This window comes from Prionailurus viverrinus, chromosome X (assembly GCF_022837055.1).
Source record: "Prionailurus viverrinus isolate Anna chromosome X, UM_Priviv_1.0, whole genome shotgun sequence".
Taxonomy (NCBI): Eukaryota; Metazoa; Chordata; class Mammalia; order Carnivora; family Felidae; genus Prionailurus; species Prionailurus viverrinus.
In genome coordinates, this window is record NC_062579.1 from 25,030,208 (window position 1) to 25,044,452 (window position 14,245).

The following is a 14,245-nucleotide window of genomic DNA, read 5'->3' on the forward strand; positions in this document are numbered from 1 at the left end:
AAATACAAGGATAAAGAGAAAATTCTGAAGGCAGCAAGGGGTAAACGTGCCCTCACATATAAAGGGAGACCTATAAGACTCGTGACTGATCTCTCTTTTGAAACTTGGCAGGCCAGAAAGAATTGGCACGAGATTTTCAGGGTGCTAGACAGAAAAAATATGCAGCCGAGAATCCTTTATCCAGCAAGTCTGTCATTTAGAATAGAAGGAGAGATAAAGGTCTTCCCAAACAAACAAAAACTGAAGGAATTTGTCACCACTAAACCAGCCCTACAAGAGATCCTAAGGGGGACCCTGTGAGACAAAGTCCCAGAGACATCACTACAAGCATAAAACATACAGACATCACAATGACTCTAAACCCGTATCTTTCTATAATAACACTGAATGTAAATGGATTAAATGCGCCAACCAAAAGACATAGGGTATCAGAATGGATAAAAAAACAAGACCCATCTATTTGCTGTCTACAAGAGACTCATTTTAGACCTGAGGACACCTTTAGATTGAGAGTGAGGGGATGGAGAACTATTTATCATGCGACTGGAAGCCAAAAGAAAGCTGGAGTAGCCATACTTATATCAGACAAACTAGACTTTAAATTAAAGGCTGTAACAAGAGATGAAGAAGGACATTATATAATAGTTACAGGGTCTATCCATCAGGAAGAGCTAACAATTATAAATGTCTATGCACCGAATACCGGAGCCCCCAAATATATAAAACAATTACTCAGAAACATAAGCAACCTTATTGATAAGAATGTGGTAATTGCAGGGGACTTTAATACACCACTTACAGAAATGGATAGATCATCTAGACACACGGTCAATAAAGAAACAAGGGCCCTGAATGAGACATTGGATCAGATGGACTTGACAGATATATTTAGAACTCTGCATCCCAAAGCAACAGAATATACTTTCTTCTCGAGTGCACATGGAACATTCTCCAAGATAGATCATATACTGGGTCACAAAACAGCCCTTCATAAGTTTACAAGAATTGAAATTATACCATGCTTACTTTCAGACCACAATGCTATGAAGCTTGAAATCAACCACAGAAAAAAGTCTGGAAAACCTCCAAAAGCATGGAGGTTAAAGAACACCCTACTAACGAATGAGTGGGTCAACCAGGCAATTAGAGAAGAAATTAAAAAATATATGGAAACAAATGAAAATGAAAATACAACAATCCAAACGCTTTGGGACGCAGCAAAGGCAGTCCTGAGAGGAAAATACATTGCAATCCAGGCCTATCTCAAGAAACAAGAAAAATCCCAAATACAAAATCTAACAGCACACCTAAAGGAACTAGAAGCAGAACAGCAAAGGCAGCCTAAGCCCAGCAGAAGAAGAGAAATAATAAAGATCAGGGCAGAAATAAACAATATAGAAACTAAAAAAACTGTAGAGCAGATCAACGAAACCAAGAGTTGGTTTTTTGAAAAAATAAACAAAATTGACAAACCTCTGGCCAGGCTTCTCAAAAAGAAAAGGGAGATGACCCAAATAGATAAAATCATGAATGAAAATGGAATTATTACAACCAATCCCTCAGAGATACAAACAATTATCAGGGAATACTATGAAAAATTATATGCCAACAAACTGGACAACCTGGAAGAAATGGACAAATTCCTGAACAACCACACTCTTCCAAAACTCAATCAGGAGGAAGTAGAAAGCTTGAACAGACCCATAACCAGCGAAGAAATTGAATCGGTTATCAAAAATCTCCCAACAAATAAGAGTCCAGGACCAGATGGCTTCCCAGGGGAGTTCTACCAGACGTTTAAAGCAGAGATAATACCTATCCTTCTCAAGCTATTCCAAGAAATAGAAAGGGAAGGAAAACTTCCAGACTCAATTCTATGAAGCCAGTATTACTTTGATTCCTAAACCAGACAGAGACCCAGTAAAAAAAGAGAACTACAGGCCAATATCCCTGATGAATATGGATGCAAAAATTCTCAATAAGGTACTAGCAAATCGAATTCAACGGCATATAAAAAGAATTATTCACCATGATCAAGTGGGATTCATTCCTGGGATGCAGGGCTGGTTCAACATTCGCAAATCAATCAACGTGATACATCACATTAACAAAAAAAAAGAGAAGAACCATATGATCCTGTCAATCGATGCAGAAAAGGCCTTCGACAAAATCCAGCACCCTTTCTTAATAAAAACCCTTGAGAAAGTCGGGATAGAAGGAACATACTTAAAGATCATAAAAGCCATTTATGAAAAGCCCACAGCTAACATCATCCTCAACGGGGAAAAACTGAGAGCTTTTTCCCTGAGATCAGGAACACGACAAGGATGCCCACTCTCACCGCTGCTGTTTAACATAGTGCTGGAAGTTCTAGCATCAGCAATCAGACAACAAAAGGAAATCAAAGGCATCAAAATTGGCAAAGATGAAGTCAAGCTTTCGCTTTTTGCAGATGACATGATATTACACATGGAAAATCCGATAGACTCCACCAAAAGTCTGCTAGAACTGATACAGGAATTCAGCAAAGTTGCAGGATACAAAATCAATGTACAGAAATCAGTTGCATTCTTATACACTAACAATGAAGCAACAGAAAGACAAATAAAGAAACTGATCCCATTCACAATTGCACCAAGAAGCATAAAATACCTAGGAATAAATCTAACCAAAGATGTAAAGGATCGGTATGCTGAAAATTATAGAAAGCTTATGAAGGAAATTGAAGAAGATTTAAAGAAATGGAAAGACATTCCCTGCTCATGGATTGGAAAAATAAATATTGTCAAAATGTCAATACTACCCAAAGCTATCTACACATTCAATGCAATCCCAATCAAAATTGCACCAGCATTCTTCTCGAAACTAGAACAAGCAATCCTAAAATTCATATGGAACCACAAAAGGCCCCGAATAGCCAAAGGAATTTTGAAGAAGAAGACCAAAGCAGGAGGCATCACAATCCCAGACTTTAGCCTCTACTACAAAGCTGTCATCATCAAGACAGCATGGTATTGGCACCAAAACAGACACATAGACCAATGGAATAGAATAGAAACCCCAGAACTAGACCCACAAACGTATGGCCAACTCATCTTTGACAAAGCAGGAAAGAACATCCAATGGAAAAAAGACAGCCTCTTTAACAAATGGTGCTGGGAGAACTGGACAGCAACATGCAGAAGGTTGAAACTAGACCACTTTCCCACACCATTCACAAAAATAAACTCAAAATGGATAAAGGACCTAAATGTGAGACAGGAAACCATCAAAACCTTAGAGGAGAAAGCAGGAAAAGACCTCTCTGACCTCAGCCGTAGCAATCTCTTACTGGACACATCCCCAAAGGCAAGGGAATTAAAAGCAAAAGTGAATTACTGGGACCTTATGAAGATAAAAAGCTTCTGCACAGCCAAGGAAACAACCAACAAAACTAAAAGGCAACCAACGGAATGGGAAAAGATATTCGCAAATGACATATCGGACAAAGGGCTAGTATCCAAAATCTATAAAGAGCTCACCAAACTCCACACCCGAAAAACAAATAACCCAGTGAAGAAATGGGCAGAAAACATGAATAGACACTTCTCTAAAGAAGACATCCGGATGGCCAACAGGCACATGAAAAGATGTTCAGCGTCGCTCCTTATCAGGGAAATACAAATCAAAACCACACTCAGGTATCACCTCACGCCAGTTAGAGTGGCCAAAATGAACAAATCCGGAGACTATAGATGCTGGAGAGGATGTGGAGAAACGGGAACCCTCTTGCACTGTTGGTGGGAATGCAAATTGGTGCAGCCGCTCTGGAAAGCAGTGTGGAGGTTCCTCAGAAAATTAAAAATAGACCTACCCTATGACCCAGCAATAGCACTGCTAGGAATTTATCCAAGGGATACAGGAGCACTGATGCATAGGGCCACGTGTACCCCAATGTTCATAGCAGCACTCTCAACAATAGCCAAATTATGGAAAGAGCCTAAATGTCCATCAACTGATGAATGGATAAAGAAATTGTGGTTTATATACACAATGGAATATTACGTGGCAATGAGAAAAAATGAAATATGGCCTTTCGTAGCAACGTGGATGGAACTGGAGAGTGTGATGCTAAGTGAAATAAGCCATACAGAGAAAGACAGATACCATATGGTTTCACTCTTATGTGGATCCTGAGAAACTTCACAGGAACCCATGGGGGAGGGGAAGGAAAAAAAAAAAAAAAGAGGTTAGAATGGGAGAGAGCCAAAGCATAAGAGACTTAAAAACTGAGAACAAACTGAGGGTTGATGGGGGGTGGGAGGGAGGAGAGGGTGGGTGATGGGTATTGAGGAGGGCACCTTTTGGGATGTGCACTGGGTGTTGTATGGAAACCAATTTGTCAATAAATTTCATAAAAAAAAAAAAAAAAAAAAAAAAAAAAAAAGAAACTGTATCAAAGTAATCATACAAGTCCAAAACTCACTATTTTTAGGAATTAAAAACAAAGACTTACTTGCTCTGTTTTTCCATGCTAGCTACCCTGAGGCATTCCCATCTTGAATTTAGGAGATTCATTTGTTCTTGTACTTCGGTTTCTTCATCTTCTGATAATTTCCCTGTTCCAATCAGTTGACTTCCCAGTTGTAGAACATTACCAACTCGTCCCTGATGAGATGTCAAATCCATCATGTACCCCTGACAGGAAAAGAAGGTGAAAAAGTGGGCGCTTTAGGTAAATCATTATGGTTTTGAAATTTATTATTGTTTTTGCAATTTTCAATTTGTAGCCCATGTAAGTTATATTCCAGTAAAAGGATGTGAATTTTTATTTAAGAAAAGAATTAAGGGCAACTAGTAGCCTACGTCGCCTTCCACAGAAGCAGATCCTGAGATAAGGATCTGTATGCAAGTGATGTACTAAGTAAAAGCTCCCAGAAAGACATGCAAAGGAGCCAAAGTAGCAGAAAATAGGACAGCAAAGGGGCGGAAAGCAAGTTAAGTGTGTCACTTCAAGAAAAGTCTCCCATGAAGGGCGGTGTAGCCTGATACCACATGGGTCCTCCAGAGTGACTGTTATAACTCAGCATCACTTTGACCCAAGAGAAGGGAGCTGGGCTCTCATATCCCTGGCATGAGTCACTGGCAAAATGAGATCTCGGCAACTTCAAGGGTCATTCTGCAAGACAGAACTTTAAATGCAGGCTGTTGGAATCCCACGCCCATCAACACTGATTTGTTTCCATCTCAAAATAAAAGCTAAATTAACAAAGTACAAGGATCTCACAGAGTAACTGAGATAAAAAGAGGGACTTGTCATTATGACAAGTCATGTGCTTGGTTTCATCCATCAACGTTTTGCTTTACCTCGTGAGTATGAAATTGTTCTTTCACTTCTTCTACATCATTAGAAATCTCTCCTTGGGCTTGCAATGTGTCCTCAGCAGAAAGAAGCCATGAGAGTACTTCTTCTAAAGCTGTTTGGTAACTGTCCAGGGTTACCTCAGTCTCCATTGATGAACGGCCAATATCATCAGGAGTTTCCAAGTGCTGCACAATAAAATAAATTGGGTGTTATACAATGAGTATCTTTGCAGACTGTTCCAGTACATTACATGATAAATCGAATGAAATATTTAAAATGCTAGAAATGTCCACTTGCATTACCAGAGACATGAACAGCAGACACATACAATACCAAGTCTGCATTTTAACATCTCACAAACATACACACAAATTCTCAAATGGCAGTTGAAATCCACTTCAAATTAGTATTTCATTAAAGCTTTTCTGGATTATAGTAAAAATGAATTAATACATCATCTCTTCATGCTGTATTTTAAATGCTACCAATTTTCAGCCATAGGTAACTTTTTCATTTTAAATTTTCAATCATTTATACATAAACATTATTGGTATTATATTTACATACTTTTGCAATGGCATTAAAGGAAACATCTCTTCCCAAGAGAAAGGAATGAGCTATTTCTGAAAATTTAAAGAGCAATAAAGTTATCGGGTTGAAAATAAATGAGGGAAACAGATGAAATTTAAACAGAAATACCTCATTCACACAACTGAAATTTCTAACAGTATGATGACTTCTATAAATTAAGCTTTTATTTCCAGAAGGCCATGGTTTCAGTAGGAAGGCATTATCTTAGAAGATGTAAAATATGAAGCATTTGCTTCCACATTCTTTTAAAAATGTTAATTTATTTTTCAAAGAGAGAGTGCATGAGTGGAGGGAGGTGCAGACAGAGGGGGACAGAGGATCTGAAGCAGGCTCTATGTTGACAGCAGAGAGCCCGCTGGGAGGCTTGAATTCATGAACTCTGAGATCATGACGGGAGCCAAAGTCAGAGGCTCAACCTGCTGAGCTACCCAGGTGCCCCTGCTTCCATATTTAATTAGTAGGATGTTAAGTAAGATTCCCAACAGTTGTCTTGAAACTCTGAATTTCTGAATAAAGCTGAGAACAACAGGTACATAGTCCATAATTCTAATGAGAAGATCCAGGCCACCTATGAAGGCACAGCTAAGAAGGAACCAGAAGACTGGCCCCACCACTTTCAGCCCATTACCTAGCTGAAGGTATAGAAGAAGAAGTGCAGTGACTGGAGAAAACTGATGGGGAAAGATTCTTTTGGAGTAGTGGGAGTACTAGGCATGTCCATACCTCCTCCCCACCTCAAGCTAAGTAATAGAGACTTTGAAAGACTCACCTGTATATAACAGGTTAGTTTCCAGGATGGAACACTGACCTCTAAACCTGGTTGGGTGTTAGCAGGGATTCAGAAGCAATGGGACCAGTACTACCAAGTACCAGGAGACAACTCTTGGGGTAACTAATGTGTCCGCTGCTTTAATACTAGGGCAATTGCCAATGGTAAGAATTCGAGTAAATAAGAAAATGTGCATGAATTTTTATTTGGGTAAAGTACACTCATGGTACATTGCTGGGCTTCAAATATCTTAAGAAAGATGGCATTCAAGAGGGTTTCCTGCTGAAGTAGGGGATACAAACAAAGTGTTGACACAGTGAAGCAGAGCAAAAATATTGAAGAAGTGTTTGGAGAGGAATCTTCTGTATACTCCAAAGACACTAAGCAAACACCAGGCCCTAACAAACAGGGTTCTGCAAAGGAAACAAAAGGCAGCATAGAACAAGCAGAAGCTACTTGGGAGACTGCATGATCTTGTCTAGAAAAAAAAATCCCCCCTTTTGATGGCTTTCCTCTGACAGGTCTGCCTTGAATTTCTAGTCCCTCTCAATGCTGGGCCTTATCCCACGGAGCTACCAGCACCAACTTAATTGTGCTCTTCCAATAAATGCTCCTATTTTGAAACTTTATTATTAAAAATTTCTTCAACTATTAAGTCCTCTAAGATGGAGAGACATTGGGGGAGGGCTTTGTGTGATATTTCCATCAAATGATGCATTCTTCATGTGTTTCTAGAGAACTGGCAGAAATATGTCATCCTGATAGGTCAAGATCACCCAACTCTAGCATCTCAAATAGCAAAAGGACCCTGAGCACAAGTCAAGGCAAATTTCTGAAGGTCTTAGGGGTTTGAACAAGTTCCATGGTGTATCCTTTCTCTCCATCCCTAATTACTATTAATAACAGATATCAAAGTCAGCATTAAGAGGAGAAAAGTCACACAAAGGTAGCCTGGGAGATGTATGTAGTCAAGAGCGGCTTCATAGTTGTGCAACCTGAGCAGTGGTACAGTGCCCCAAGGCTCAGAAACATACCTTGCTTGTTTTAACTGTTTCCTGACACTGCCCTTAATAATGTCATCTTTGAACGTGGGTAATGGAAGTGAAGTCCAATAAGGTGACAAAGGAAATGTGCAGGGGAAGTAAGTATAATTTGTGTGTTGACCCCCATTTGCATATAGTGTTACTGATGTGCCATGAGCATAAAATTCGGGTGGACACACACTATGCGGGGATGGAGCAACACTCAAGCCCGTCCAAGGGAAGTATGTCTACGAACGACCGATGGCACTAACAGCCCCAAGAACTCGTGCTTTCTGTTTGAACCAGAACTTGCGTCAAATGCAGAAAGAAGGCAATTCTAAGAAAACAAGAATGACCACAGAGCCCTTGGATATCCCTTCTTACTTGTATTTCGTTCCCATATTAGCCAACCATTTAGGCTGAAATTGAGGACACAAAAAGAAAGGGAAAGGGCAACCCCGGGTTCCTTGTCCTTTCAATCCTGCCTTACTCATCAGAATGATGAACGTACAGAATAGGAGTAGAACATGCACCTATCAAGAAGTGAAATAAAAACAGCTAAGTTAGTTGTGCAATGTTTCCACATTAAGAATGAAATACATAGGCATGCACAAGCTACAAAATACAAATTGTATAGTGCCGGTGATTCTGCAGGAGTTAAATGGTCTTATATTTACATTTACAACCGCAATTGCACAATGTAACAATGAGCAATAAAACCCATGCTAATACTTTAAAATTTTAATTTTCTTTGTTCAGTATGAAGTTAAACAGCAAATAAAAAACACAATGGCAAGTCAAGAAAGAGAGACCATGGAATAAAGGAAAACAGCCTTATAGTTTAATTTTAACAGCACTTTCCTTCCTGCTCTTTGAACAAGGGGCCCTGTATTTCATTTTTCACTGTACTGCACATTGTGTGGCCAGCGCTGTGTGCAGGTGAAAAAAAATACAATTCAATTCTGAATATTTTGGCTTCTCTGGGTTACAGGTGAGAGGAGACGGTGCTTTATTATCATGTACGCTAGAGCATGGTTGTAAAACCCAAGGGCTGTGGAGGCAGTGTTTGAATCTTGACTCTGGTCTGAGGTCTTATCACCCTGGGAAGGTTACTTAGCTCTATCATTAGCCTTAGTTTCCTCCTAAGTAAAACAGGAGCAGTGATACTTTCCTAATAAGATTGTGGTAAAAATTAAAGAACAGTATATCAAGTGTTTAGCAGAATGCCTGATCTTCTGTAAGAACCCAAGAAAGTGCATGATAACTGCAATTATTATGGGATTCTTATATGCATAAGAACCATTATGAAACTCAACCTACTCCACTGTTATCATCTTAAGTCACTGTCCAGATTTCAAAAGCCAAAAAATTATTGTGGAAAAAATGATCCGAAAAACTTGTAAGAGTAAGCATCAATTAAATTAAACCTTTATGAAACGTGAACCTTAACCTAGCTCCTACATCAAAGTTCTAAAAATCATTAATGATCTTGATTTCAAATGTATCTTCTCAAAATGATAAATTATAAACAACACTATTACTCAAGTAACACAATACATTTTACCAATGTACAATTTGGATTACAAAAGTAAACATCCCCGCTGATAGATAAGTAGGTAAAGAAGATGTGACATATATACACAATGGAATATCACTCAGGCGTAAAAGAGGTGGAAATCTTGTCACCTGTGACAACTCAGATGGACCTAGAGGGCATTATGCTAAGTGAAATAAGTCAGACAGAGAAAGACAAATACCTTATGATTTCACTTCTATGTGGAATCTTTTTTGAAAAGCAAAACAAACAGCAAAACAGAAACAGACTCATAAATACAGAAAACAAGCTGGTGGTTGTCAGAGGGGAAGCAGGGAGATGGGTACAAACTTCCAGTTATAAAATGCTTAAGTCATGGGGATGTGAAGTATACCACAGGGAATACAGTCAATAATATTGTAATAACTCTGGTGATAGATGGTAACTAGACGTATTACAGTGATCATTTCATAATGTACATAAATGTCAAATCACTAGTTGTACACCTGAAACTAGTAAAATATTGTATGCCAACTACACTTCAATAGAAATAAAATAAACACTTCATGATTTATTGATATTTACAGAAGCTTGAAATTTTGGAGACAATTTTAAAAGGCAAATCTTTATAGTCAAGGACACGAGGTCTAGTACTCATAAATTCTGAATCTCAAAGTTTTGTCTGAGGATGTTCATAAAACAAAAACTTTGCAAAGACAGCCTTATTAAAGCTAAACTCAAACATGAATAAGCTGTGTAAAATAAAAAATAACTCAATTCATTATTATTTGTATGCATAAAATCAACTCTACATACATAGATGATTATGGTCAAAATTGTCATCAGGGCTCTGAATAATTCCTTCTTTGTCTAGACAACTATCTTTCAAATTTGTTAGTCATGATTCATCAATGATTCATGAAATCATTTTAGTGGGTCATGACCAGGAATATTTAATGGGTCATGACTAGGAATTACTTAAAATTAAATCAAATTAAATTAATAAAATAAATATTAGCCTGTGTCACTTATATTAAGGATTAATATTGCTTTCTGAACTTTTGAGATATACATATATATGTATCTATGTATATATGTGTACGTATATGTTCCAGGTCAAGAATAAAAAAGTTATTTTCCATAGGTCAGGAAAGAAAAATGGAAACAATTCTAGAATTTCAGCACAAGTAAACCCATGAAAGAAGAAATGTGCTTGAATTTTCACATTTGCACATTTTCAATAGAACCTTTGAAAGAAAATACATTCTTTATAAATCCATCTTTAACACTGGTGGTTCTGAAGCTCCTTGGGAGCTTCCCAGGTGTAGTCTAAAATTGATCCATCTGTGTGGAAGACAGAGAGAAACCAATTAAAGAGGCAAGCCACTCCAGATAGGTAGGTGGCAAGGGAAGTTGCATACAAGCCTTGTTTACATACAGACCTTAATGGAGTTCAGTCACATATACTGTCCAGATGGGCTCAACATTACATCACTCTCTCAGAGCTGCATCCTTGGGGCAACTCTAGGAGTGGGGAAGGCAGGTGGAATCACTCCAAGGACACAGACAGGGGTGAGGGGACCTCCAATTGCCACGGTCCAGCTCATGGATCAAGGAGTAGTCATGTCCTCTCAAAGACCTCCCCCAATGAACAGAGAACTTAGAAACAGATATATGTAGACAGGCTAATACTTTTGGTTCCAGCTCCCCAAAGCATGTATTTATTGCTACAGTATTTCATATTTTACCTAAACTTGTGGCCAGTTCATACATATCATGGCAGCAAAGGAAATTTTCTAGGAAATTTGATCTTTGCTTTTTATAGAAGACATATGCATAAGAAAATGTTACCAATCATTGCATGACTTAAGATGCCAGTATCATCAAATGGAACTAATTTTTTTTTTCCCTAGGCTTCAATCTTCTTTTAATTTCTATCTTTATCACAGTGGTTTATGTTTCTCTGCAGTAGACTGGGCAAATAATGATTCAGGTGAGAGGTATAACGATGGACGGATGGAACAATTCTGGCTGTTTTCAAAATTAAGAACATTAAAATTGATTCAACATTCTCCACACATTTTAGAGATGTAATGATTGTCCTTTTGCATGGAGACTTACAGATATTGTCACCTATGTTCCTTGAAGATGTTGCTATTCCATAAGGTGGAAGAGTATAGAAGAGGAAATGAATTAATGAGGGAAGACAAATGAATGTATGTGTTAGTCCTGCAATGTCTAGGACAAATGTCTGGAAACGGATTTCCAGTGAGAGAAATTGTTGTAATAAAATATAGAGCAATAGCCTTGACACTACTTCATTATTTAACTTTTTTTAAACCCAGCTTACTCTCCGTCTAATCTTGAGTAAGTTGTTTAACCTCTCTAAATCTCAGTTTCCCCATCTGTAAAACAAGGAGAATAAAAGTGTATCTCCATAGGATTGGTGAAAAGATTATATGAAATGATGCAAATAAAATGTTAAGCACATTCTAGTTTCCAAGATATGTTCTACAACGCCTGTATTTGGGAACCAATGTTCATTGAAATGGCAAATGACTTTTACGAGGAAACACAGTTGAATGAGCTGTGTGTATTTTTAGAAGCACGATTTTGGCAATTCAAAGTGAGAGAAGTCATCAAATGGCTACATACAGGTAGTGAAACCAGCAATCCAGCAAACCACAAAGCTCTTAGAAAAATAGCTGGGACATTTCCAGAGGGCACATCTATTACCGAGTACTTTTATATTTCTGTTGAAACCAACCTATTTTGGCAACTTCCCCAAATGCCACCTTAAAATGTGATAGGACTTTTAACCTGGATAAAAACAGTTCTTTTGTTCTTGAATGTGTAAACACTTCAAGAACATTTGAAAAGGTTATCACTTAGCTCCCTTAAATGTGTCATACTTTTTTTTTACAGTCAAGTCAGCGCATGGATAGTGAATTTTTTGGTGTATTCTATAATCTTTTTATTGTTCAGTGAAAGATTACTGAAAAGTTAAAGGATTACAGAGGGATAACGAAGTGGTTCGTTTACTAAATAACAGAAGAACCATTCATAAGAACTAGGATTAGTATGTGGAAATATTCTTGCATCAGTTCCCCTGTGTTTCCTCAGAGATATAACATGTAAACCAGGGTATAATTCAAAGTATAAAAAATGATTGCAGAAGTGATTTATGACAAATTAATCCATCATGCAACACTGTACATGACATTCAATCTAATCATACGATCAAAGAGGTAATTTTTAATACTGCTTGGGTCTGAAATTCAGTTCAAAGTTAAACCCTAATGAGGAATTAGAAAAAAATTATGGTCTCCTGTTAGGGCAATATTAAAACAACAGTCACAACAACAACGACTACATCTATAAAAGCAGTAACAACAGCTGCCGTTATTTATTGGGCACTTAGTGTCAGTTAATTTGTTAAGCACTTAACGTGCACTGTATCATTTTTTACCACAACAAATCAGGATGACAGAGCATAGTAGGATGAGGGAATGGGAGCAGAAAAATTAAACAATATGCCAAAAATCACAAAGGTGATTTGCTGTTCTGTGACTTAAAACCAAGGTGTTTGGTTTACAAACACTTATCTTCACCACAATTTTATAAATCTCTATTAATGAAGAAAATGATTTCAGAGTCTATGAAACAGCACTTTCACAAAATATCTTAATAAGACTTCTTAAAAATAAAATAAAAATGTATATTTATTTGTAAATATGTTTAGTGATGGATGTTAAGTAGACTATTGTGAACATTTTACAATATCATGAATCATTATGTTGTATACAGGTGTTGTGCACCTGAAACATAATGCTATATAACAATTACATCTCAATGAAAATAAATAAAATTATTAGAGGAAGTTATAGCTCAGGCTCATAAAAAAAAAAAAACAGTTACTGAACTAACATTCTAACCCAAATCTCCTAGTCACCTAAGAAGGATTTTAATTTCAAACAGCAACTGTATTGAAAGTTGTCTTATGTCAAGTATATAAGATGAGTCCATTTATTTTTCTTTTTTTAATGTCTGTGTATTTTGAGAGAGAACACACAAGCGTATGTGCAAGTGGGAGAGGGGAGCGGGAGGGGCTGAGAGATAGAGACCGGAGAGAGAGAATCTCGAGCAGTCTCCTGATAACATGGTGCTCAATTTCCTGAACTGGGAGACCATGAACTGAACCGAAATCAAGCGTTGGACGCTTAACCCAGTGAGCTACCCAGGTTTCCCTAAGAGGAGTCCATTTAAAGAAAGCTAACAGGAAAGGTCAATAAGATTATGGTTCAGCTAATAAATTGTGTCTTGAAAAATTGTATGTATCTATATCTTTTTTCTTTTCTTCACTTCCACAATTTCACAATCAATGGTTTTGAAACTACTAAGAAAATAATATCTGGAATCCACATTGCTAGTCGGAAATCAAATGTAAAGTCAAGAATAATGCTTGCAAGACTAAGACACTGCTGTAACACTGAAAAAGGGGACAACGCAAACGCAGACAGGAGTGTGACATAGCCGAGGTGATGGCACAGACTCTCTTTTATAAGACAGAGGAAGATGCACAAAAAGTAAGTAATGTAAATATTTTCTAAAGGAAGACATGTGCCAAATCTACTGTTTGGACTCTATGCTTTCTATAATTCCTATCACACGCCTTTCATTTTTGTATCAGTTAAGTTGATTTTCTTCACTATTACAGAATGTCTTGCAGAAATGATATATTGTGCTTAGAACACTCTGGTGAAGAAGACAAAAGAAGTCTATCATCATCTGTATACATATGTGTTATATCTATGTGTATACTTCTATTTTTAAGGAAATCTTTTCCCAAAACCTATTAAACAAAAGGTTATGGAGCCAAGTATGAATCTTGATACCCAGAAACAAGTGTCCACTGCAAAGACTGCTGGTCCTTCAATATCTGTCCTCCTCCACTTCTTATATAGGAGAAAATATAGGTGAGCTAT

At 37.5% G+C, this 14,245-nt stretch overlaps 1 protein-coding gene across 13 annotated transcripts in view; it reads right to left on the reverse strand.

Annotated features, from left to right (window-relative positions):
• The window catches only part of DMD (dystrophin), a 2,022,811-nt gene that overhangs the window by 1,468,743 nt on the left and 539,823 nt on the right, over positions 1-14,245 (reverse strand). For all 13 annotated transcript variants that reach the window (XM_047843142.1, XM_047843144.1, XM_047843153.1 and 10 more), the window contains 2 exons: positions 5,347-5,529; positions 4,496-4,677 (listed from right to left, as the gene is read on the reverse strand). In XM_047843142.1, coding sequence (XP_047699098.1) covers positions 4,496-4,677; positions 5,347-5,529 — 365 coding nt within the window. The remainder of the gene's footprint in view (positions 1-4,495; positions 4,678-5,346; positions 5,530-14,245) is intronic.